At 47.5% G+C, this 26,308-nt stretch overlaps 1 protein-coding gene across 3 annotated transcripts in view; it reads left to right on the forward strand.

Annotated features, from left to right (window-relative positions):
- Positions 1-24,390, forward strand: part of Col4a1 (collagen type IV alpha 1 chain) — a 111,734-nt gene extending 87,344 nt beyond the window's left edge. For all 3 annotated transcript variants that reach the window (XM_027387878.2, XM_027387879.2, XM_027387880.2), the window contains 23 exons: positions 189-339; positions 485-598; positions 1,213-1,380; positions 1,511-1,600; positions 2,353-2,505; positions 2,635-2,733; positions 2,830-2,919; positions 3,411-3,550; positions 3,947-4,073; positions 4,164-4,244; positions 4,894-4,992; positions 7,046-7,096; positions 8,245-8,430; positions 9,176-9,309; positions 11,241-11,313; positions 12,275-12,346; positions 12,920-13,048; positions 14,227-14,325; positions 15,188-15,400; positions 16,131-16,308; positions 19,971-20,085; positions 21,163-21,335; positions 23,056-24,390. In XM_027387878.2, coding sequence (XP_027243679.1) covers positions 189-339; positions 485-598; positions 1,213-1,380; positions 1,511-1,600; positions 2,353-2,505; positions 2,635-2,733; positions 2,830-2,919; positions 3,411-3,550; positions 3,947-4,073; positions 4,164-4,244; positions 4,894-4,992; positions 7,046-7,096; positions 8,245-8,430; positions 9,176-9,309; positions 11,241-11,313; positions 12,275-12,346; positions 12,920-13,048; positions 14,227-14,325; positions 15,188-15,400; positions 16,131-16,308; positions 19,971-20,085; positions 21,163-21,335; positions 23,056-23,137 — 2,817 coding nt within the window. In that variant the 3' untranslated portion in view covers positions 23,138-24,390. The remainder of the gene's footprint in view (positions 1-188; positions 340-484; positions 599-1,212; positions 1,381-1,510; positions 1,601-2,352; positions 2,506-2,634; positions 2,734-2,829; positions 2,920-3,410; positions 3,551-3,946; positions 4,074-4,163; positions 4,245-4,893; positions 4,993-7,045; positions 7,097-8,244; positions 8,431-9,175; positions 9,310-11,240; positions 11,314-12,274; positions 12,347-12,919; positions 13,049-14,226; positions 14,326-15,187; positions 15,401-16,130; positions 16,309-19,970; positions 20,086-21,162; positions 21,336-23,055) is intronic.
- Positions 24,391-26,308: the final 1,918 nt, after the last annotated feature.

Here is a 26,308-nt window from a genome sequence, read left to right on the forward strand (position 1 = left end):
GATGGAGCCAGTTGGGTCCTGGCCTTACTCTCTTTGGAGAGAGCAAGTGTTCATAGGTGACAGTGTTCCAGTCGTCCAGAGCCTGCTTCCTGCAGACTCTCATGTTGAGGCAGCTGAGGCAGGAAAGTCTGGAAAGAAATGCTAACACTGATGATCGATTTGCTTCTGGTGTCTCGGGGTATTTCCAGGGAGAACCTGGCATTGGGCTACCAGGACTCAAAGGGCAGCCAGGCCTTCCAGGCATTCCTGGTACACCCGGAGAGAAGGGCAACATCGGAGGACCAGGTTTTCCTGGCGAGCACGGAATTGTTGGCCCCCCTGGACTCCAGGGGATCAGAGGTAATGCTCTAGACTGTTGTGTGCTCATTTCACATTAATTGGCGGGAGACACTGAGAGTTTTGTGGCTGTGTTGGTTGTACAAATGGGTGGCGTATGAGGTGGCATATGCTCTAGCTTCCAACTTATTCCCATCTTTCCTGACAGGTGACCCGGGACCTCCTGGAGTTCAAGGCCCTGCAGGTCCACCAGGGGTTCCAGGAGTAGGACCACCAGGAGCCATGGGCCCTCCTGGAGGGCAAGGACCACCAGGGTCATCAGGTGATGTGACTGTCCCTTCCTTAGGGCCTGTGAACTGTGGGGTAAGAAGGGAGGTTAGCACAGTGGCCAAAATAAAGGGGGGGGGTGCATTTGTAAAACCGGGTTTGGTTGTTTGCTTAACTCAGGTATCACAGATTCTGTTGTTTCCTCCCACAGAGTCTGGTTAATGTGCCAAAGAGATCTCTGTCACATGTTCAGTAGCATTTAAGGTTTTATTTAACATTGTATCTTCCTGTTATCTTTGTTAGGAGCCTTACTAAGTTGCTGATTATTTAAACTAATTGATTCTTTGTTTGGTTGCCTTTGTCTTTGTATCCTTGGTCTATAATCCTAGGATTATGCTAGTACTGGGGAAACAGGGCAAAATAGTCAGTGAAAACTAGCTTATGTTGCCTGGGGCTAGTGGGCTTTACAGAGGTAATGCTGATCTATGGTGGCAGAGAAGGAAGGGTTTTCTCTTATGAGATGGTTTACCCACTGTCTTGATGACCCTGAACATTGGGCATCATTTAAGCCCCCAATGCTGGCATGCTCACATGCTGTCCTCTACATGATATAATGCCCATTCTAGAGCATGCCCATGCCAATGAGTTGCTCAATTTGTCCAACCTCAGGTCCACCTGGAGTCAAAGGAGAGAAGGGTTTCCCTGGGTTCCCAGGACTGGACATGCCCGGCCCCAAAGGAGATAAAGGCTCTCAAGGACTTCCTGGTCTCACAGGACAGTCAGGGCTCCCTGGCCTTCCCGGACAGCAGGGGACTCCTGGATTTCCAGGGCTCCCAGGTAAGTGACAGGAACTTTGCCTGGATTGTTCAAGAGGAAATGTGGCTTACTTCTTCCTTTCCTGACTCTTGGGCATTTACCATTTGTGGTCCATGTGGGGACATGTTCTTAACTTTCCTTTTGTCCATAGGTGTTAAAGGTGAAATGGGTGTCATGGGAACCCCAGGACAACCAGGCTCACCAGGACCAGCAGGCACCCCAGGGTTACCTGGAGAGAAAGGTAGGAGGGCTAACATCTTCAAACCATGTTGTGTCTTACCATCTTTGGTCTTTATTTCTTGAGAATCCTGGAAAGTCCTTGTACTATTATAGATCACTAGATCATATTTAGTTTTAAGAAGTAGATGAAAGAAATGCAGAAGGTCACTCAAGGGGCTGGGAGACACCTCTCTCTCAGAGGAATTAAGTCCATGCAGAGACCGTGGGCGTGCGGTGCTATGCTTGCCCACCTGGTGTGAAGAAGATGGGAAGGACTGAGTTTCTCTCTTCAAGGAACTGTGGGCTCTTCAGTCATATGAGGGTGCAAGTCTTGAGTATCTCAGAGCCACATTACCAGAGCCCACTCCATGGCCAAGCCCAGCTTCTTATTTCTTGTTCTCTGAAATTATTCTAAAAAATCCTGTTCTTTTAAAAAGAAGAAGCTGACTGTAAACATAAGACATAAGAAGGGAAGTTGATGCCAGAATGCGGGAGTTTTCTCTTATTTTTTATAACTGGGGGGCACTTGGGAGTGACAGAGGATAAAGAAATGAGAAAAACTTCAGAAGGAGGGAAAGGAGGTTCATCTAAATGACATATTGGGGACTTCAGAAGGTGGCTTTGCCATGCCTCTCTACCTGGAGTCGCATTCTCCGTTGTGACTCAGACTCATGTTCTAGTTCCTTTCCAACTTTGCAGGTTCTGGCTAGAGAGTGACTCCCAGATAGAGTTGGTCCTGGATCTCACTGGGCACTTGCTCTCTTTCCTCTACAGGGGACCATGGCCTTCCAGGCTCCTCAGGACCCAGAGGAGACCCTGGCTTCAAAGGCGATAAAGGGGATGTTGGGCTTCCTGGCATGCCCGGATCTATGGATCACGTGGACATGGGCAGCATGAAGGGACAGAAAGGAGACCAAGGAGAGAAAGGTGAGTGACAGATGGGTCTCACTGGGAAACCTGTTTTTGCCTGAATACCATGTCACACCACCCTGCTCTTCTACAACCATTGCTTCCTAAGAAGATGTGGGAGCTCATGTTTTTTTCTGTGACACACAGGACAAATTGGACCCACTGGTGATAAAGGTTCCCGAGGAGATCCTGGAACGCCAGGAGTACCTGGGAAGGATGGTCAAGCAGGGCATCCCGGACAGCCAGGTGGGTGTGGACAGTATGGGCAAAGTCATTGTCAAGAAACCCTCTTTTCTGTGCTTTCCATAGATGTTTAACTCTGGGATTTTTCTGTTATTCTAGGGCCCAAAGGTGACCCAGGTCTTAGTGGAACACCAGGAGCCCCTGGACTCCCTGGACCCAAAGGATCAGTTGGAGGAATGGGCATGCCAGGTAAGCTGGATGCAGAGTCAAAGTCTTTGTGACATACACAGTATGCACATGGGACTGATGGGATGGATGTCTGCAGAGTGGCACTGCTCACTAGGAAGATGGAGGGCCAAGACTTCCCTTCCTGTCTCCTCTCAAGTCTGTGAGCTCTGATTACTTGCTTTAGCATCCTAGACTGTTGGTTATATCTGTGTCTATATGTCATAAATCCACATACAGTGTGTGAAACTCTCCCCACTGTCTTGCACTCCTGAGCTGATGGGTATCATACAGGTTCTTATGTTGTTGGTAGAGTATGTTTTGTATCTCTCTCTCTTTATACAAAGATGGTTTTTAAAAGGCAGAGGGAACATTTCCCAGGGTGGCCCTGATGGAGCTTGCCTGAAGACCCCCAGCTGTGTTGTTGGCAGAATGTTAAGCAGAGTGATTCGTTTTCAGTTACTGTTACTGATGTTAGCAGTATCAAGTTCAAGCTTGATTATTTGTGTCACTAGGTTTACCTGGGCAAAAAGGTGTGCCTGGCATCCCTGGCCAACAGGGTGTCCCTGGCTTACGGGGAGAGAAAGGAGCAAAAGGAGAGAAAGGACAGTCAGGTCTACCTGGCATTGGAATTCCTGGGCGTCCTGGTGACAAGGTAATCATTTTTCCTCATGCGAACATCTCCTATCTCCATGGAAATGTCCCATCCATCCACTGTGACATGTAACACCCCTTCCAACTAACTCAAAGTCACCTCCTTCTGCTTCTACTAGCTGCCTTTTCTCCCCAAGGGAAAGCTCTAGAAACTGTTTCAGAGGTGAGGGTGGCCTCATATCCCAGGGAGGAAGAAGAGGGGTGGGCTGAGGGACGTGGCAAATAGCAAGGAGACAGGGTCAGCTCTGCCTCTTCTCAGACATGGGCTTTTTTTTTTTTTTTCCTGGAAAGCTTAGCAAATGGAATTATTCTGCAATGTGATATTCACTGCATCAAAATCCATTACCTACTGAGTGCTTCTAGAGCTGGAACTCATATGTTTATGTTTTCCTCACAGGGAGACCAAGGGCTTACAGGTTTCCCAGGCAGCCCTGGTGAGAAGGGAGAGAAAGGCAGCGCTGGGACTCCAGGAATGCCAGGGTCCCCAGGCCCAAAGGGGTCTCCAGGAATCATCGGCCATCCAGGTAGTGGGGCTGGTGATCTCTGGGCAGTGGGTCACAAAAATAAGAAAAGTTCAGGAGCACACAATGTCTGCACTTTCATTTTCTCTTTAGGAAGCCCAGGCCTGCCTGGAGAGAAGGGAGACAAAGGCCTCCCAGGACTGGATGGCATTCCCGGTGTCAAAGGAGAAGTGGGTATGGACCCTTTGCTGGCACTTGGGTGGGCAGATGACAAGCACCCCAGCTTGAAAAGGGTTAAGAGCCGGTGGCACGCACCTTTAATCCCAGCACTCGGGAGTCAGAGGCAGGCGGATCTCTGTGAGTTCGAGGCCAGCCTGGTCTCCAGAGTGAGTGCCAGGATAGGCTCCAAAGCTACACAGAGAAACCCTGTCTCGAAAAACCAAAACCAAAACCAAAACCAAAACCAAAACCAAAACAAAAAAAGAGGTATAGTCTGAGCCTTGTGGGAATCATCCTTCACTGTGAACCAGGCCCTAGGATGCTGTTTGGGGTCTGGGGTCAGATGGTCCTATCCCTCCACTTTCAGATCCACAGACTTGAGTCTAGAGGGTGGCTTTTGGGAGGACAAGAACTAGGACCAGCATCTCTAAGCTGCTTTTGTAGTGACATGGGCATTTCAGATACTTCTTTCCTCTTTCTCTCTCTGTGAGCATTGGGTGTGGTTTATGCTATTCCAGGTGGCAGAGAGGATCCTGTTGGTGTCAGAACTGATTTCAGAAATGCACATGCAGGGGACAGCTCTTTCCGATGTTTGAAAGGGTTCACTTCATAGGAGATAGAGTGCTAAGAGGATCCATGAGTGATTGTGTCTTTTCTCCCCAAGGTCTCCCTGGGACTCCCGGCCCCATAGGCCCAGCTGGTCAGAAGGGAGAGCCTGGCAGTGATGGAATCCCAGGGTCGGCAGGAGAGAAGGGTGAACCAGGTGGGTCCTGTTCCTGCTTCCCACTCAGAGCCTGCACACCTGGTTGAGCGAGCACAGAGCGACCTCTGCTGTGTTCCCTGACACTCCTGAACCACAGCTGTGGACACAAGGGATGGGATCGGGTGGGGGATGCTCATTTCTTCTCTTGGGGTGGGGGGTCCAGGAGACAGCACTTGTGTAGCAGAGAATTGCCACCTTTGTTGTTTCCATTGAGCTCACTATGACAAAACAAAATGGAAAAGAAAAGGAAAGAAAATGACTCTGTCCTGCATTTTCCCCACTTTGAGAAAGGATCCTATTCTCCCAGGGTCCAGGGTTTTGGGGTTTCCTGTTGCTTCCTGCATCTGTTCCTGTTACTGACAGGGGAGTTGTAACTTGGCAGAACTACCGGTTTCTAGTTGTAACAGTGACAGTTTGAAGCAGGTAACCCCCAGGTCAAGCGGATAGGAGTGGAACAGCCGGGGTTCCTTGCTATCACTGCTGCCCTTGCTCCAAGTTCTTTTCCTCTTTCTCTATAAAGATGATTTATAAGACGCCCTTTCTACTTCCTCCTCCATCTGAGCCTCCCCTCTACCCATAGCCAGTGTGCAGCTGGCTCTTCTCCCCACTGCCCAGCTCTGCACTTCTCCCTCCTCAGTTGAGAGCCATGAAAAGCTGGGGAGGGGGTGTCCAGCTGAGGAGAGCCCATCTGTGTGTTTCCACAGTAGCCATACTACCTACGACTGATTGGGGTTTTTTATTCTGGCCAAGTAGATCGTGAGCGTAGGAGTCCGCCCATGCTGCCGTCCCCCTCCTAACCTTGGCTTTATGCACCAGTGATTGGGAGCAGCCAGTAGCGTGTGTGGGTGCTTCGGCTCCTGAGTGTGTTGGGACCCTCAGTCCCTCAGTAGCTAGTGCCACAGCTGCCAGGCCTAGAGTGCCTGGGACCCTTGTTTCTTAAAGCATGGCAGCCTCCTGGAGTTCTAGCAACAAAAGCCTGCCCCTTTTCATCTGAAGCCTTTTCCAACTGTTGTTTTCCCTGCTGCTTCTGCTCTGTCTTTCCTGCCCTGGTTGTTGTTAGAAGCTCTTCAGCCACTCTCTGGTCTCTGCTGCCAGGCTCCTCTTGTGTTGTCATCCCAGTTCATTCTATTGATGCTAAAGATCAACTCTGTGCAGGAAGCCTGGCCTGCCATAGTGAGTGAGACCTGTTACAGATGAACAAGACCACACTAGAGAAGATCAAGAGGAAGCCTCTTGTTGAACACCAGGGAGCAGTAGACTAGAGAAAGGAGCCTTGCCTGCTTATAAGAAGGGGGGCGTGTCAAGGATGTTTGCACCAATCAGAGGCCTTCCCTTCCGCGGGGGTGGGGGTGGGGGGGTAGGGGGACCAGTGGGAGGTGCTTCTTCTGTTGCCTGGACGAAGATGGCTCCAGGTCATTTAGAACTCCCTGGGTCTTGACTTGCTATGTTCTGAGACTTGTTTAGACCATATGGAGCTACTGGAGTGTTCTCAGAAAGTAATGGATTCACACAGCCAGGCTGCAATTAAGGAAAGTCAGAAATAGGTGTGCTTGGCTGATCCATTCCTTGCCCAAGGCTACCCAGGCCTTGTAAGGGTAGGGTCTGCATGATGGCTGCCTTGTTTACATCATGTCCTCACAGAAAGCATAAAAATGGTGTTGATGATAAAGACTTAAAACTAAACTCAGAACTCCCAATTCTAGCCTCGATCAACAGGACTTGGTAGCATCTATCAGGCCTTGCTGTGTTTACCTTCTGCCCTAGTGTTCCTGGGGAGAGGTGAGCCCTCTGTCCTGCCTCTAAAGGAAAGAAGCACTTGTTAGACAGATCATTACTGCTCAGCACCTTAGGGAGTGTGCAGGCTGAGTCTCCAGTCCCATTGCAGGTGCCATGACAACTGCAGGGATGTCCCTTGCTTCCAGGTTCCTCTGAACTACTTCCCATGTACTCTGCAAGTGATGTGTGGCACCAGTGGAAGGGAGGGGACATTGCCTCCTGCTGTCTCTGCAGCTGAGTAAAAGTCATGTCATTCTCTGTCTTCTTCGTCCTGTAGGTCTTCCAGGAAGAGGCTTCCCAGGCTTTCCAGGGAGCAAAGGAGAAAAAGGTAACACCCAGCCTCACACCTCACTGTCTGTTGGTGCCACCATTGTAGGGGAACAGGGGCTACTGTCCACAGGACTCGGCATGTTCCTCTTAGAAAGGCAGTGGTTGTGTCCAGTGGCCAATGGGTGTCCTATGATTCCACTGTTTATTTCACGGTTGACATGGTATGTGGTCCATGCCAAATACCATTTTATATTATTATTGCTTAAGTTTTGAGTGACATATAAACATGGGTTCCCATTCCTTGTTAACTCTTATTTTCTTGTTGTTTTAATTAATTACTAATAAATTAAATGTGCATGCCTGAGTATTCAAGGTTGTGAGCTGCCTTGGGGGTGCTGGCAACTGAACATGGGTTCTTTGCAAGGGCAGTAAATGCCCTTAACTGCTGAGCCATCTCTCCAGCCCTTACTTTCCTATTTTTAAAATAGCCTTTTTGGGGTAATGTTACCTTACAATAAACAGCACATATTTAAAGTCTGTCATTCTTTAGTTTTGATTCATGTATGCACCGTGGAAACATTGCATGCTGGGTAGTGTCACATCTGTCACCCCACAGCTGCTCGACAGCTTTTGATCTTCCATATGCACCCCAACCCCTCAAGACACCCCTACCCTGGGCAAACATCCATGCCCATTTAGGAGCTACAAATGATCTTGTATCTCCTACAAGTTTGTGTACACACAACTGGACAGTCTACACTTTTTATAGCCTGACTTCTTCCCACAGCCTATCTGGGTTGTAGTCTTCGTGTTAGGCCTATCTGGGTTGTAGTCTTCGTGTTATTTAAATTAGGCATTCACTTTTGACTGCTGAGTAGTGTTTCATTGGGCTAGCTTTGTCCATGTCTTGGAATGAGCAAGTGCTTGGCTTTAGTAGTGCAGTTGCTTGAAGATTCCAGAACACATGCAAGATACCCTTGTCATAGGACACTTCTTTTAAAATAAAGAACAGCTGAGCTCTTTTTCTCAGCCAGGCCATGGAAGGAAGCTAGCATACTCCTTTCCTTATGGAGCCCCGAGGAAGCTTGCACTGAAGGAGCTTCCCAGAGGGTGGGAAGTGTGTCATCCCTGGCCGTCAGTGTGGTATAGCATCTCTCTGTGGTCCGTGTTCCTCTGGTCACCATCATGTCACCCCACCCCATGCAGGTTCCAAGGGTGAAGTGGGCTTCCCTGGCTTAGCTGGGAGTCCAGGAATTCCTGGAGCCAAAGGCGAGCAAGGATTCATGGGTCCTCCGGGCCCTCAAGGTCAACCCGGCTTACCTGGCACCCCTGGTCATCCTGTGGAGGGGCCTAAAGGAGACCGAGGACCTCAGGGTCAACCTGGCCTTCCAGGTAAGGGCTCAAGTTACCAGCTCAAAACTGGTCTTCGTATTTTCCTTTCTGTTAAGGCGTTTAATTAGGGAGCTGCAGGAAAGGAAAATCACCAAGAAAAGTGCAACACAGATGCCATTGGGTTCTTGCTTTAATCAGGGCCATGTTCAAATGCTGTCCACCTATGCATGGTGGTGTTGCAGGGCCTGGGACACTGGCTACGGGTAATTTGGAGGCCAACACTATGTGTGACATTTTCGTGAATACTCTGCAGTGGCACTGTATATCCCCAAACTTTCTAACAGCATGTCTTTGTTATTTACTTATTTCAGTGGCACTGGGATGAAACATAGGTTTTGTGTATGTTAGCCCAATACTTTACTGTTGAGTTACAAAAATATCCAGACCTTTTTGTCATCATGGTTTTGAGGCAGGGTCTCACTAAGTTGTCCACTCTGGTCTTGAACTTACTCACTCTGTAGCCTGATACACTTGAACTTGGTCTCCTGATGCTTCAGTCTCTGGAATGACAGCTGGGATGACAGACCTGGGCCACCATGGCTAACACACAGGTCATTTGGATCTGCAGTCTGGTGTTGATATGAGCATTCTTCCTTGGTTTCTTAGAGGCCTATATTTCTCTACAAGGCCATGGTGCTAAGGTTGTAGACAGTTGATAGCAATACTGACTGCACCATGGCTCAGTGACACAGTCCACAGTGGTACCCACCCATCATAACTCTGCGTCTTTTGTCCTTCACACTAGGGCATCCGGGACCTATGGGGCCTCCAGGGTTCCCTGGAATCGACGGGCCGAAAGGTGACAAGGGAAATCCAGGTTGGCCAGGAGCTCCTGGGGCTCCAGGTCCTAAGGGAGACCCAGGATTCCAAGGCATGCCGGTGAGTGGTTGAGTGTAAAAGTGTCTTTCAAAAGGAAGCTTTTCTAGTCAAGAGTGCTGTGTGTGTGTGTGTGTGTGTGTGTGTGTGTGTGTGTGTGTGTGTGTGTGTGTGTGTGTACACTGGTGTGACACTCTCCAGCCCCTAAAGCAATCCCTTCCTTTGGCACCAGCACAGGAAACTATTACAACTGATTGTTTTTTTAAATCTACTTTATAGAAACCATTACAAAAGAAATGCTATACTGCTGCAAAGTATACTTCAGTGCCCTATTTATGACCTATTTACAAATTCAGTGCACATATTCAGTGGCTTGGTAAAGAATGCTTCTGTGCAGCCTTGCATTTGTCTTCTGGAGTTGGCAGTGGGGCAGGTGTGTTGTAGATGATACCATGGACCAGTCTGCAGGGCATGTAGCTCATGAGCCACCAGTAGTGTCTCTCTGTGTGTGTGTGTGTGTGTGTGTGTGTGTGTGTGTGTGTGTGTGTGTGTGGGTGTTAATTTAGCTTTGGTTTCCTGTAGTACTGGTAGAACACTACTCTTAGATAAAGTAGCTGTTTCTGTTTGCATTCTTGGCTTGCCCACCACCATGGCTGAGGTTCTGGTTGGATTCTTGGCTCCGCCACCACCATGGCTAGAGTGTAGTTTTTATGCTTACTTGTGGAGGCCAAACAGAGATCCACCCTCTGTAGCTGTGTCTGCCTCTGTTTCTTCTTTCTGCCTCTGTCTCTGTCTCTCTCCTCTTCTTTCTCTTTAATATATACTTCCAAGGAGAATTTGAGTTCTAGGGAGTTGGCTATGGCAGAGTTATAAGTGACCTTTGCTAGGTGGAACAGCACTCAGGGTTGCTCATCAGTAGCGGAGGAGACATCAGACACTGATTCAGGGCAAACACAAAATGAGTGAGCTTGCTGTGCAGTCAGAACAAGTGTTGCAATTCTTCTGTGTTTTGTTTCTGGGTAGATTTGGGGACCAAGCCCATGGCCCTAGGGAAATACTCCATTGCTGCTTTTACTCCTAAGTCTTCCAACTGTGAGCGCTAGAAATCATTACACAAACTAGCTCCACGGAGAAGCAGTAATCACTCTTACCCACTCCCTGTCCTCCATGCCACCTGCACATCCCCACGGTACATGGAGGGGTATTCATGAGTCTATTTTCATCTCCTTGTTATATATTACAATTTCTCGGTGATACAAGTGCAGGCAATTTTCCAGTTAATCATGCAGTCTTGATTTCATTCATCAGTCATATTCCCCACTCCTGGTGGCAGTCACTGTCTGTCTCCCTATACACATGTTATATAAATGTGTATATTCACTTATATATGTTTTACACGTGCTGATTACAGTACTTTCCAAATCCGGATGAGCAAATCTATGTAAGAAATACATTATTTTTTGCATATGGCTATGCATGCCTAGACAAAGGAACAACTACATTGAAATAGCACGAAAATGGACTAATATTTTTGAGGATATGTTGTTATATGACATACACTTAAATATAGTTATATTACAAAGGAAAACTGTCATTCTTGGTGTTTTTAAATGTTTTTTCCATAATTAAAATCATAATTCCAATGAGACATGAAGCTGATTCCAAAGAGCAGTCACTGCTCTTTGATGATTAGGGAAAGTTCCCAGAAGGGTGGTATGGCCCTGGTAGCACTGGGTTTGTCTTCATGGCAAGTGTTTGTGGTGTTCTGGCTGTGTCCGTGGCATCGTGCTGTGGCTGGAGACAGTGACTACAAGCTGGAAGGAACTTACTGCATGTGTGGACTATTGCAATATCCTTTCCTCATGTTGCATCATCTATGAGTTCACAAACTCCTGTGCAGAACATGGAAGGGCTTTCCCTCTGACAGGGTCCTCAGAAAACTGACCACAGGTATCCTGAGCCATCTCCAGCTCACACTTCCTTTGTCTGTCTAGGGCATTGGTGGCTCTCCAGGAATCACAGGTTCAAAGGGAGACATGGGACCACCAGGAGTTCCAGGATTCCAAGGTAAGGTGCCAAAGTCCAAGCCCAGCAGACTTGCTATTGAGAGCATGCTATCCCAGGGCCTCCTGAGCATACTTGTTCCAAGATTCAGATGCCAGCATGGCCGCAGCATGAGATAATGCTATCTTCAAGTTGAAGATAGCAGTAGACAGTAGACCTCCCTGTTTTTGAGACAATTTCTTGCCAACTGTTACAGGGCTAACCCTAAGCTTATAGCAATCTTCATGTCTCAGCTCCCGAGTGCTGGGATTCTAGCTGTGCACTACTGCTGCCAGCTAAAAATGGCCTTTCTGTGTAGCACAGATAGCCAACTAAAGGCATTCTGATTTTGTTAATTAAGAACCATCGGATCATATATGCCTCGGTCATTTGAGTCTCAACAAGAAGTTGTGGCTTCGAGCTACTCATTAGTTTATCAGTGTAGTCAGTAAACACGTTCTGGGTACTAGTGGCTTCCACACACTATGGTTACTTCAGTCACACTCACCTGAAGGGCGAATAAACAGAGCATTCACTCTATGGGTGTCTTTGACAGACAATCTGTCAATCAATCAGACAGATTGTAACCACAGACTCTGTCATATGTCCCTGCCCTGATTGTCACAGTCTTATAGTGGCTGCTTATAAAATGATGACTTCTGACTCTCAGGAGAGAAGTTTCTTGCAGCTGAAAGGATAGCATGTCTTATTCCTTGAAGACGAATGGGAATGTGTTCACTGTGTGTGCATGCACAAATGATATATGTCTGCATATGTGCGTGTCTGCATGCACAATGGGGGTGCAACAGTGTGCATATTTTTGCATCTATATGTGCCTTCATTTGCATGTGCACTAGTTTGTGTGTGTGTGTGTGTGTGTGTGTGTGTGTGTGTGTGTGTGTGTGTGTGTGTGTGTGTATGCACATCCATATTCTTGCATATGGCTGAAAGCTCTGTGCAAAGACAATGTTCTTTCCTCACCCAGGTCAGAAAGGTCTTCCTGGCCTACAGGGAGTGAAAGGAGACCAGGGAGATCAAGGCTTACCCGGCCCTAAAGGTAGGTGACTTGTTAACACACCAGACTTTATCCATGATGGGGGGTGGTACAGAAGTTACCAAACACACAGGGTTTGAGGGGCTGGCTTTCCAGATGACAAATGAGTGGAAAATGATGATGAGAAGTTCCTGTGGATTGCTGTTGGAGTTTTTAGCATCAACCTGTCTTGATAGTGGAATTGTTCAGTGTGACTCAGAGAGTCTGGGGAAGAGGAGTGGGGGGCAGGGGGAGGGGCAGCTGAACCACTGTGTGCTGGGGATCCAGCAAAAGGCTTTGACACCAGACTGATACCAGCCACTCAAGAGTCAGGACAGAATGAAATCCCCTTCTGCTCACCCTGCTGACTGTGGATGGTTTGTGCTATGCCCGTGGTGTCAGGAGAGGGCAGGGCGGCAGCTGTTGGTCTCCAGAATGGAGTAGAGGCTGGGCTTGAGAGTTCAGGGTTTTGGCTTAGTTAAACAAGAAAGATGTAATACATACTGAATGTGTTTGGTGATGGTACAGTGGCTGCCAAAGCTGCTTTTGATCACCCTGTTGACAGTGAAGCTGACCCTTTGCCTGTCTTTCCCACAGGTCTCCAAGGTCCCCCAGGTCCCCCAGGTCCATATGATGTCATCAAAGGAGATCCAGGACTCCCCGGTCCAGAAGGTCCCCCTGGTCTAAAAGGACTCCAGGGACCTCCAGGTCCAAAAGGACAGCAAGGTGAGGCCTCGGGCTGTATAGGCGCCTGGGTATGTGTGTGGGGTTTCCTGTCACCTATGTGTCCAAGACCAAGAGTTTGAACAGTAGTTGATTATACAAACATTTTTAAATATGACCTTCTTTAAAGTATACCAAACACAGTAATAAAGTTTTTGAAAGAACACCTCTCCCCCTGCCACCACACACACACATACCAAAAGCAGCCAAAATACACGAAAACCAGAGGCTTACAACACAACATATCTAGGCTTAGTTAGAAACATCCAGTACCTTGCGTGGCAGGGCAGCAGTCAGAGTGGAGAAGCAGGCTCCCGTGGGCTATGAGACTGCTGCTCTTAGAGCAATGGGGGATGTCTATGTGTGGAGGCCTTGTGGCTCCTTCCCTGTGTTCCCAGTACATCCTCCCCTAGGGGCTTGCTGTTATTGGTCATTTCTGTTTCAGGAGCTGGTGGGTAAAGGGCAGGTAGAAATTAGCGGGGTTGAAGGCAGCGCCCAGGAAAAGTTAAACTTCAAACTTCTTATCAGCTAACTGTACACGTGAAAACAGAAAACTGTCACATCAGCCTTCTGTGACCTGAACACTGAGTCTCTAGACCAGTGGTTCTCAACCTTCCTGATGCTACAGCCCTTTAATACAGTTCCTCATGTTGTGTTGACCCCCCCCCCCGCGCCCCCGCAACCATAACACTGTTTCGTTGCTACTTCATAACTGTTTTGTTACTGTTAAGAATCAATGTAAAATCTGATACGACCCACAGGTTGAGAACTGCTATTCTAGAGCATGGCAGCAAGGGAGGTTAGGTCAGCCCCTCTCTGTCCCCCTTAGTGGGCCCTTTCTAGGTCTGGCTACCTGATAACATCCCCAGGAAGCCTGGGTAAGCTCAGGGGACAGTTTGAGGGTCATGGTTGGAGCAGTATCCCCTGTATGCAATATGCCAGCGGAGACTCCAGCAGGGGGCGCCCTGGGCTCTGCAGGAAGCAGACAGATCCACCCAGGCCCTGATGGGCTGCCAGGTTCCTTAGACTGCTCAGGCCACTCAGGCACACCTTCTCACCAGAAGTCCAGGCCCTGGGCTTACTTCCCAAAGATGAAAAGTAACTTTTCAGAAGGGAAGATAGATGGACAGCGTGGTGGTGCCCACCAAACAAGATCACAAATTCTTCTCCCTCTCCCACAGGTGTGACAGGCTCAGTGGGCTTGCCTGGACCTCCAGGTGTCCCTGGGTTTGATGGTGCCCCTGGCCAGAAAGGAGAGACCGGACCCTTTGGACCACCTGGTAGGTCTTTACAGCAGAGACAATAGATCCAGGTCTGAGAAACCTCAAAAGGAAATTAAAGTAGTACTGTCAGGCTGCCAAGGAAGGCCACATCTTAGAGGAGATAGGCTCACAGGGGAGCTAAGACTTGGTTTCTACATAGTGACAGAGAGAAGTTGAGGTACAGTGTGCTTCCCAAAGCAGCCAAGAGAGTGGCCCCTGTGGCTTCCTAAAAGCACGGTGTCCTACAGCTACGAAAATTCTGTCTAGCCACAGGTAGTGGAAGGTAGAAGTGAAAAAATAATAATGTCAGTATTTTTCTTAAGGCTTCTGGTATGGGACAAACTTCATAGGCCTTCGTGGGAAGCGGGAATTAGATGACTACCCCAAAATGATGTGGTGCTGACGCCAAGCTGTCCCAGAGCAAACAGCACAGTCCTTCAGATCTGAGCCCATGTGTGGCTTAGCTGTCCCAGGGAAGGCAGGGACAGTCTGAGAACTTCCTTGAGGCTGTTTCATACTCGGGATTTCAGATGAGGGCAAAGCTGTTTGAATGATTCTGTAGGGACCTCCACTTTGAGGAGCCCAGGATTCCTTGTGAATAGAGCAGTGGAGTTAGAGTATAGTGTATGTCTCTTGCCACACGCTGGGCTTATAAAGCCAAGGTAGAATGTGGAGGAGAAAGGAATGCTCCCCCCTCCCCTGGGAGGAGGCCTGTGTTTATTTAGTTTCAATCTTTCCTTACTTTTTGTCTTGTGCTGGGAAAGGTCAGACACTCCAGATGCTTTCCCGCAATGCAGACAGCTGCAGTTCTTTGGAGATGGGTTCTGGGGGCTTTGGGGGAGACAGAATGGTAACTAAGGCATTTATTTGTCTTCTAAAGGTCCGAGAGGGTTTCCTGGTCCACCAGGCCCTGACGGGCTGCCAGGATCCATGGGTCCCCCAGGTACCCCATCTGTGGATCACGGTTTCCTTGTGACCAGGCATAGTCAGACAACAGATGATCCGCTGTGTCCTCCAGGGACCAAAATTCTCTACCATGGGTACTCTCTACTCTATGTGCAAGGCAACGAGCGGGCCCACGGGCAGGACTTGGGTAAGATGCTGTTCTTTCCCCGTGTGGCCTGATAGGCAGTGGCTCCTGATGAGGGCTGCTTGTCCTCCCTTCACCCTCACCCGACGATGACCTCCGTTTGTCTTTTGAGAAGCCATGGAATATGAGGGCTGAATCCTTGGAAATGTTTACATTGATAAAGCTTCAGCTCTCACTTCTAGTTATTAAGGACAGTCAAGGTTCCTATAGTGGCATACTTAGCAGTTTGAGATTGTCTTGAAATAAGGCTGCTCACTGGCTGGCCTTCTAGAAATGTGCCATGTTATTCTGATGGTGGCTGCCTCCGTCTTATGTACTGCAACTCCCCCCCCCCCCCGTTCTTTTGGCTCACCAGGAAACCATTTATCTGTCCATTATCTTCATCTGCTGCAGGGATGCCCTAGTGTGTACTTAGTGATGTAACTGAATAATGTTAGAACCACAGTGTCAGCCCACTCTGTACCTACCCAACATTCCTCCCGGAATAGACTTTCCTCCACTAGCATGTTTCCTTAACTCAGTCTGCACTGCTCTTCATGGTTTCCTTTTCGCCCGATCAGTTGCAATCTCATGTGCTGCTCGTTCACCGTCATACTAGCCTCCTCTGTCTGCTTGCTTCCTTCTCTTTTTGGATGAGAAAGTAAAATGTCGGTTTCCACCCTTTGGGTGCTGTCGGTGGAATGTGGGGCTCAGACCGCAGCATCTCACCTCCCTCGGTGTTCTCCCGGTGTAGGCACGGCTGGAAGCTGTCTGCGAAAGTTCAGCACCATGCCCTTCCTCTTCTGCAACATCAACAACGTGTGCAACTTCGCCTCCAGGAATGACTACTCCTACTGGCTGTCCACGCCAGAGCCCATGCCCACGTCCATGGCGCCCATCTCCGGGGACAACATCCGGCCCTTCATTAGCAGGTGAGCTCAGTGTTCACAGAGACGCATGTAGAACTAAATAAGAAGCAGCTGTCCATGCTTGGCCTTGAACTCACATAGATCTACCTGCTTCTGCCTTCCCAGTGCTGGGGTTAAAGGTGTGCGCCACCTTTTCCTTTTTTTTTTTTTAACAAATCTTTTTTTTGTAGGGGGGATTTTATTTATTTATTATGTATACAACGTTCTGCTTCCATGTATATCTGCACACCAGCAGAGGGCACCAGATCTCATAACGGATGGTTGTGAGCCACCATGTGGTTGCTGGGAATTGAACTCAGGACCTCTGGAAGAGCAGTCAGTGCTCTTAACCTCTGAGCCATCTCTCCAAACCACCTTTTTAAAAAAGATTGTGTGTGTGTGTGTTTGTGTGTGTCTGTGTGTGTGTGTGTGCGCGCGTGTGCACGCGCACATGAGTGCAGGTGTCCTTGTAGCCAGAGACATCAGATTCCCCTGGAGCTGGAGTTACAGGCGGTTGTGAGTCACCTGGTGTAGGTGCTGGAAGCCTCTCCTGGGTCCTTTGCATGTTCTAACCACAGTGACTCATCTCACCAACTCCCAAATGCCCTTTTTTTAAAGATGAATGGTGATCCTTCAAATGGGTGCACACTGATTGCATTTCTTTTATTTGCACATCCACAGCTAGACTGTCAACGGTTATCTGGGTTGACTGTTATGACTAAGGTTACTAGGAATGTGGGCATTTACACCTAACTTCTTGCCTTCAGTCCTTTTACTGCATCTAGAATTGGAATTTCTGAGTCATGTGTCGATTCTATTTTTAAGAAACGTCCATACTGTTTTTCCACAGCGGCTGTGCCCTTGTCATTCTGGCATTCCCACCAGCCATTCACAAGGGTTCTCTCCCTTCATTCCACATCCTCATCAACGTTTGTCATTTTTTGTTGTATTTCTTATGGTAGCCATGGTTGTGAAGTGAAGTCCAAGGAACTATGGTACTGAATATATAATATGTAATATATAATATACAATATATAATATGTAATATAATATATATAATATAATATATAATATATATCTCATCTGCTTATATAGTGTTTGGGCATAAAAATTATACAGATTTATGTCACTCAAAAATTTATGCATGACCCCCAGTACCTCAGAACTAATTATGCAATAGTAAAGACCCGTTTCACATTTCCCCTTATCATCAGATTTTGCCCCCTTGAGGCAGTATTATACACATCGAGAACACATGTGTCTCTGGCTGAGTGACTCCTAAATTAAGCTTGTCCCCACTGACATCTGGGGTGTTTTCAGCTCGAGAGCTTGCCTGGTGGGAAGTCAGACAGGAAGTTTTTATGAAAGAGAAGTGTGAATTGTTCTATTTTCACTTACTTCCATCAAATTAAAAGTTGACTGTTCAGCTGTACTGAGAACTAACAGAAACATGGAAATGTACAAACTCACTTGGCTACGAGCTTACTTTATTGACGACAGAAAGAATGAGAAGTCAGGAGTTTTCCTTAGGCGGTTATGAGAGAGAGCACCAGGCATTTCCAGATTCCCGTTAGAGGCAGGTCTCAATATGCAGCCCAGGCTGGCCTTGAATTTGAGATCCTCATAAGTGCTGGGATGGTGGGTCTGCTCCACCATGCCTGGATCTCCACAGTCCCTCTAAAAATAGGAGCATGAAGACAGCCTGGCAGATCAGTTCTACTGGAGAGCACTAGAAGAACCACAGGCCCTCTATGGTTGCTCACTGAAGTCCTTTGGGGAAGCCTTTATCGTTTGGAGCTATCAGAAAATTAATTTTATTGGTCTTATGCTGGAAAATGTCATTTGTTACACTTCAAGAGTACATAGAGCATATAACACTCACACACGTGTGATCTGTGTGCAGACTCCTGCCCAGACTATGCTAAAGGCCAGAGAAAGAGAATTAACTTTTTTGTGGTTTTCTTTTTAGCTTTCCTTGGAAAACAGGTAGAGAATGATTTATCTTTTATGTTTCTGGATTACATTTGGAATGACATCCATGATGCTCTTGATTTGGTTGTAGATGTTGGCTCTATGTATCTATGAATGTGTGTCCTAATAGGGCCTCCTGGTGAAGTGTGTGTCTGTGGTTGTGTGTCCCCACAGGGCCTCCGTGGACGGGTGTCTGTGAATGTGTGTCTCTGCACACTTGTTTCAGTGGCTCAGAACTAGACATTTCAGGGCTCTTATGTCCCTGCAGCTTGAGGAGCCCTCCAGGTCTCACCCGAGCCATGTTCCTTTAGCCACACATGCCTCTCTGATTTCCTGTTGTAGTGACATGTCCCTGTTCTCCTGGGGCTGAGAGTAACCTTGATGGTTTTCAGCAATGTCTCAGGACTTCCAGGTTCCTTCTTTCCCATGGGAAGGCCCAGAATGTAATTTTAGAAACACACAAATCTTTGTTTTTTTGAGTTTTGAGCCAAAAAGGTGGCAGCTGCTGTCTTTACCCTATTGGCCACGATTTTCTGAGTACTTTCTCTGGCTTTCTCCAGACAGGAGTGGCCATAAAGCTACAGTTTAATCACCTGAGTGGAAAGACCAGTGGTTAGAGATCGATGGAAACCACAGGTGGCCTGGGCTGTGACACTAACCATGGCCGAGTTTCTTCATAAATACAGGATATGAGGCCATTGACAGCATTCTGAGTCTTTGACACTACCTTCCTTGGCCACCCTTCTAGAGGGCAGGGATGTCCTATTTGGCCATCTGAAGACCCCTCCCCCCCCAGCATTGAGGCAGCCAGGGAAGGAGGGCACTTGTACAAGCTGTCCTATTTCTCATGCCTGAGAGGCAGATGGCAGCAGATGGGCAAGGCGATTTCAATTTCAGTGGCTGGTGTTTAATGGAGCCTCTTAATTCATCTGCATTTGTGTGAATAAAGTAGAAAATACATGCATGGGCACACACACACCCACCCCCACCCTGCCCCATCCCCCCACATGCACATACACACAACCACACCCCCATATCCCCCCACATACACACACACAGACACACCACACACGCGCGCACACACCACACACACACACACACACCTATTACTGAGATGCCACACACACATAACACCCCCCCACACACACACATCACACACAGAAAATGGAATGACTAATCCAGCCGCCCGCCCACTTCCCGTCCATCCATCCGTATGCAGAGCTTGCTGTAATTATTCACAAGTTTGTACTCATTTAGCAGCGTGGCTAACACTCTCTTCACTTTGTGACTGGAATGTAATTATTTTGCTGCTGCTGTTTGTGTTTTTAAGCATCACACTCCCCCACCATCCTGGGTGAGCTTCAGAACACTGGATGCCCTTACCGTTTTCATTCTTCCCCGGGGTGCAGTGTCGTGGTTGGGCCTGAGCCAGCCTGACACCTCAGGAATCTTGTCTTGAGGAGGGGCTAGATCAGAGCTTCCCCTCTGCCTACTTTTCGGACCTGGCCTTCCCATCTTTCTTCTTATAGAATAGGTCGGTTAAAAAGCAACTGTTTTTGAATTGAATGTTTTAGGTCAGAGATGGGCTTGTACAACCAACAAGGAGGCCCTGAACTAGAATCTCATCTCTGGCCACTTAGAGTTGAGCCAGGAGAAAGCAGGAGAGAGGAATGGGTCATCCCATCCACACTGAATGACTGCTCCCTCCCTTCCAGGTGTGCAGTGTGTGAAGCACCCGCCATGGTGATGGCAGTACACAGTCAAACCATCCAGATCCCACAGTGCCCCAACGGTTGGTCCTCATTGTGGATCGGCTACTCCTTCGTGATGGTGAGTGTTTGGGAGGCTTCATTTCCTTGGAAGGGCTCCCATTAATGCCTGCTATCTCCTCTGTGCCTCCAAGTTTCCTAGGCCATCCCTTGTGGAGCACAACTTGGAGCCTGGCTTGTTGCTTGCTCCTGGGGTCCCTGCTCCTCAGTGTGAGACGTTGCTACCTGCCATAAGCAGGGAGCTCCTGGAGTGTGGAAGCTCCATAGCCATGTGGCCAGTACCCAAAGCCTGACCAGCTCCTTCTGCATATTATTAACACTTGGGAGCACTGAAAGCAGAGCACCTGAAATAGATGGAAACATGGGTATTGCCTGGGAACTCACACTGTTTCAGCCAAGGCAGTGGCCAGTCTCCCAGGTTAATACCCAGAATGCACCCTGGGCAGCAGGACTCACTCCCCTATCCTCCCAGGTTAATTCCCAGGATGCACTCTGGGCAGCAGGGATCACTCCTCTATCCTCCCAGGTTAATTCCCAGGATCCACCTGGGCAGTGAGGCTCACTCCCCTATCCTCCCAGGTTAATTCCCAGGATGCACTCTGGACAGCAGGGCTCATTCCTCTATCCTCCCAGGTTAATTCCCAGGATACACCTGGGCAGTGAGGCTCACTCCCCTATCTTCCCAGGTTAATTCCCAGGATGCACTTGGGCAGTGAGACTCTCCTGTCATCTCCTGCCTGTTTTCAGATGTTTGTTGACCCCTGGCACCCTTTCTTTCAAAAAGCCAATTTCTACAGGGAGAGTTCCCTGTGTGGAGAGATCATCATAGCTTATTTGACTTTACTGCCACACTGAACAATATTGATTAAATGCACACAAGTCCTGAACCTAGTAAGAAAACCAGTAAGAATTTACCAGCCTCAAATAAGGGACCCTACACAGACATCATTGTCATTCTCTTTAAAACCCTAGGACAGAACCAAACTGTTCATTAGCCTTATTATTTGACATGGAAAGGACTTACTGATTGTTTTCTAAGAAAGCTGGGTGCCCTTAGAGCTTCACTGAGGAGACCCTGTGGCTCCTTCCTAGGGACAATGAGTATCTCTCTGACTCATGCCTCATGTCTGTCCCACAGCATACCAGTGCTGGAGCTGAAGGTTCTGGTCAAGCCCTTGCATCCCCCGGGTCCTGTCTGGAAGAGTTCAGAAGTGCCCCATTCATTGAGTGCCACGGCCGAGGGACATGCAACTACTACGCGAATGCTTACAGCTTTTGGCTCGCCACCATAGAGAGAAGCGAGATGTTCAAGTAAGTCAGAATGACCCTGCTGGAAGGCTCTAGTCCCTTGCTACCCTTTCTTTTTCATTTTCTGTGACCCACCATGTCAGAGGCTGTTCTGTATGGGCCGATGACACATGTGGTTTTCAAAGGAGAACCAAGGTGGTAGGCTCGGTTCTAGTCATTGGGGAGCTGAGAAAGAAAAAGAGGCCATTTGCATTTTCTTAGATGAATGTGCTAAAATGTTATAAAAAGCAGTTGAAATCGTCAAGCAGCATGTGAAACATTGCATCCTCAGTAGCCAGTGAGGAGGCCAGTGACACTCACGTCTGTGACATTACATGATGGGTCCAGTATATGTGGAAGATACGTTCTAAGGAACTCAACAAGAGACTGTTTTTAGACTAGTGAGAATAAAAATCTCTTTCAACACAGTATTGATGAAATGATAGAGATGTCTTTCTCCTCCCATCCCTTCCCATTTCCAAAACTCACCTGAAAACAGTGGACCCAGGGCTGCGGGCTCTGTGGAAGTTAATTTGGTCCATCTCCTGGGGTCAGGGTCATGCCCTCCATCTCCCTTTGTGTGTCCGCAGGAGCAGATGCAGGTGGCTGATGGGGCAGGGGCTCCGCTCTCCTGCAGACAAGCCTGGCTGTCTTCTCTATTTCAGAGACAGCCATGAGGAACTCTGCTGTTATCTTGTCTTTCACCTTACTTAGATCATTTTTTTCTAAATACCCCGAAGTACTATGTTCTCAACCGGTGGCTTATGGGAAATTGTCAGATGCAACATTAGCAAATACAGTCTAGCTCAGCGATGGAAACTAGACAGCTCCTTCCACCTTGGGTGTGGGAGAGTGGGGGATGGCTTTATTATAAGGTTAGTAGCCCAAAATGGGATTTTTGCTTTGAGCCAGCCCCCCTGGTTATAATGAACCAAAATGCCTCCTTAAACAAAATTAGATCTTTTTTTCTAGTAAATTTTTTAATTTAAATTAGAAACAAGCTTGTTTTACATGTCAATCCCAGTTCCCTCTCCCTCCCCACTTTTTTTTTTTTAAGTTAGAATTTGCAATGGCATTTGATAGAGTAAGCTCCTTCAAGTTCAGGACAAGAAACTTACATATGGCGAGCTACATTTGGTAGGATTTGATTAGAACCAATCATTGTTAAGATTTCACCTTTCCAATGACAAAAATAAGGTAGAATTTCTAGGATCAGGATAAGTCTCAGCTGCTAAATGTCTCTCTCCTCTCTTTGGCCTCATCCCAGGCCAGGTGTATTTAAATACTTCCAGGGTTATGAACATGTTTTAAGTGTCAGGTTTGTCACTTATCCTATCATCCAACAAAACTTAATGAGCCCTAACTGTTTGTTAAATATTGTGGAGAAGAATACTCCTCCACACCCTGGGAAGGCTCTAATCTACTGGAGACAATGAAAAGCCAATTATAGTACAAAGTATAGGATGGTCCAGTGGATGAGAGGCGACCTCAGCTGGGCTTGTGTGGGGTCATGCGTGAAGATAATATCTAAAACATTCCCATGTTACGGAACCACGGTACTGGGTCCCAGTGCATGCCTGCTCAGAGTTCAGATGGACAGTGGTTGATAATTGCCACCAGTATGGATGGGTGTGCATCTGGTCCCTCGGGAATCATGGGGCTCCGGAGAAGTGCTTAGGGAATGCACCCGCATTTCTGGTGGTCCATGAGCTGATGCTGATGGTGTGACTCTGTTGTGTTACAGGAAGCCCACGCCGTCCACCTTGAAGGCAGGGGAGCTTCGCACACACGTCAGCCGTTGCCAAGTGTGCATGAGAAGAACATAACGACGCCCGCCTCTGCCGCCGTCACAACATGGTGCTACTCCCTCCTCGTCCTCTCCTCCCTCCTGTTTTATTTTTAACAGCAATGAACCCTAGAATTATACCCCATGTACCTCACTGTCCACTATGAAAACCATAAAGTGCCTTATAGGGATTTGCGTAACTAACACACCCCGCTTTGTTGGCTTCTGTTTGCTGAAGGAGAAGGACAGACAGCGATAAGCTTTCCATAGTGGCACATACCAAATGGCACTCGTGATCAAATAAAAGATGAATTGCCTTTTGCAATCCAGTGCACTGATGTGTGAGGTGAGAACTCCATAAGAAACCCAAAGGTGCTAGGGGTACGTGGTGCCCTCCAGACAGCCCACAGTCCGTTTCAACCTGTCACCCCAGATGTGAGTGTCTGTCTATACCACTGTCTAGTGTTTCCAAATCAGGTCCCTCGATGGTCTGTGCTAATAGCAGTCAAGGAAACTGGTTTCTTCAACCCTTTACATGGAATTCCATCTTTTCAGCCCCAAACACAAACTCATGCCCTGTGTGGTACTACACAGCTGCTTTTGTGGAAGTCATGGCTTTCCTGTGGAATAAAGATGGTCCAAAGGTAGACAGAAAATAAATATATATATATGTATTAGTAATTTATATAGATGTCAGCAATTAGGCAGGTCAAGTTCTAGTGTAGAGACCATTGTTAAATAAAGCATACTTCGTTTTCCTCTCTCGAAGACTGTGCTATTCCTTCACAGGGTTTCCAACACCAGGCCACCAAATGTGAAACACCAGCTTTCCTCATTTATTCCCAAACCAAAGAAGGTGTTATTGCCAAAGCCAAATCCATTCATAAACATGGTGTCTATGATAATGAGCCCTGTGCTTGGCGCTTACTGCTTTTACTCTGTATGGAGTATTTTCAGGGTTTTAAACATGAACCACAGACTGAATGACTTACTTCCAAGAGCGGTGACAGCCAAGGCCTTTGTTAGCATCCCTCATCCTGCTTCCTGGCAGCGTTTCACACCTGAGCACACACGGGCCACGCTCCAGCTTCTCATGAGCTGTGTCACAGCTCCTACAGGGAGTGGACAGGTCGGTCGCAGGAGGGCAGACTCAGACCACTATGCTTGAAGTGACGTTTCACTAAAAGTCCCCCAAAACGTTTTTAAGACTACTAAGGCCTTCTGTGTAATTTCCTTAAATGTGTATTTCTTAAGAGTTCAAATTTGTAATAAAACTATTTGTATAAAAATTAAGCTTTTATGGATTTGTTGCTAGGACTGCCATTGAAACATTAAAAGAAAACTTACTACACGTACCGCTAATAAACCTGTAAGCTTTGCTTGCGTATCTTAGATCATTTTTATTTTGTATTTGTTCAAACAAAAGGCTGGGACTGGGGGTAATTTATAGCGATTAACTGCAAAGGAAGAGACAGTCCCCACCCCCTGGTTCCTTCTCTGCTCTGCCAGCCCAGGTACTGTTAGACACAAGGCAAGCAGAGCTTGAGCAAGCCCATGGAATACATATCCTGCCATTGAGATTGGATCTAATGTGAGGAGTGGGCACATTTCTGTCATCGAGGGGACAAGAGCAGAAGGTTGGATTCAAAATCATCTTGGGTGGTAAAGGCAGGTGTGTGCTGGAGAGATGGCCCTGTCAGAGGGTGGATGTGTACCTCTAGCATGCACAGAATAAGTCAGGGGTGATGATACATGCTTGTGATCCCAGCACTGGGGACCCTGATACAGGTGGACCCCTGCCCAAGCACTTGCTTATGAGTCAGTCTGACAGAATTGGGGGCTCCAGGTTCAATGAGAGACTGTCCCAAAAAATAAGAGTGACTGGGGAAAGACACTGGACGTTGACTTTTAGTCTCCATGTGCATACACACACACACACACACACACACACATTCATACAAAAAGTGTGTGTGTGTGTGTGTGTGTGTGTGTGTGTGTGTGTGTGTGTGTGCACGTGTGTGAGTTAAGCTTTGGTGTTTTTTTTTTTTTTTTTTTTGAGACAGTGTCTCACTATATAGGTCCCTGGCTGGTTTGAAATATTCTCTGTAGACCAGGTTGGCTTCGAACTCACAGAGAACTACCTATTACCTCTGCCTCCCCAGTGCTTAGATTAAAGGCATGTATCTCCACACCCAGCTAGCTTCAGTTTAAGCTGGGTTGAAATGGGTTGAAATACAGTCTGTGTGCGGTGGATGTGTTTTTCAGCTTTCATGAAAAGAAGAACTCAACCAGTGCAGCTGTATCAAGGATGAATTAGGATAACATGTGAGAAACCTTTACATGCAAGGAAGAAGCAGCATCGTGAGAAAATATTGTGTAAAGATAAAACAGGATAACGTAGCATGAAGACCAAACACGGTGCCCGGAACACTCACATTAATAGATACAGGTCACAGAGAGAAGGTCCAGTTTGGGTCCTCTGCACTTTTACATAACTGATGGGCAGAGTTCTTTGTGTTTTCCTCTGAGAGGATGGAGAAGACTATCAAATAATTAATTGGGCTTCACATGGCCATCACCAAGTCATTCCACAATTGTATCAACAACCCCCTCAAGGTTCAGAATTGCCCTCTCGTCATCCTCGACCTCCCCTGACCATGCCCTCATGGGTGTGGCCAGGCACACCTGTAGGGGCTCCTAGGAGGCGGGGCTACCGTGTCTCCCTACAGTTCTTACAATGCTGTGACTATCTCAGGCTCTCCCCTGTCCTCCAGACCATCTACTCTAAGGATGAAAACCCATTTTGGTCATGTTTGTCTAAAATCAATTGCTTTTAGATGTATGGGAAATATAACCAACTTAATTTTAAAAAGATTATGTGTGTTGTTAAGCACACAACTTGGGCTACATGTGGTTCTCAGACATCTAGGGAGAGAGGTCACCATTTCTTTGCTGAGTTGATTTTGCATGTGTAATTTAACTAGCCATATATGTGAGTTTATCTCGGGGATTATTTAGTCTGTTTTGTCCACCTACATGACTCCATACCTTGACTTAGCTTTAAAGTAAATCTTGCTTTAAAAATAAAATTTATGTGTGAGTGACTTGACTGCATGTATGTACATGCATCACACATGTACCTGTGCCTTTGGATGCCAGAAGAGGGCATTGAATTCCCTGGGACTGGAGTTATGGATGATTGCAAGCCACC

Source organism: Cricetulus griseus (assembly GCF_003668045.3).
Source record: "Cricetulus griseus strain 17A/GY chromosome 1 unlocalized genomic scaffold, alternate assembly CriGri-PICRH-1.0 chr1_1, whole genome shotgun sequence".
NCBI lineage: Eukaryota > Metazoa > Chordata > Mammalia > Rodentia > Cricetidae > Cricetulus > Cricetulus griseus.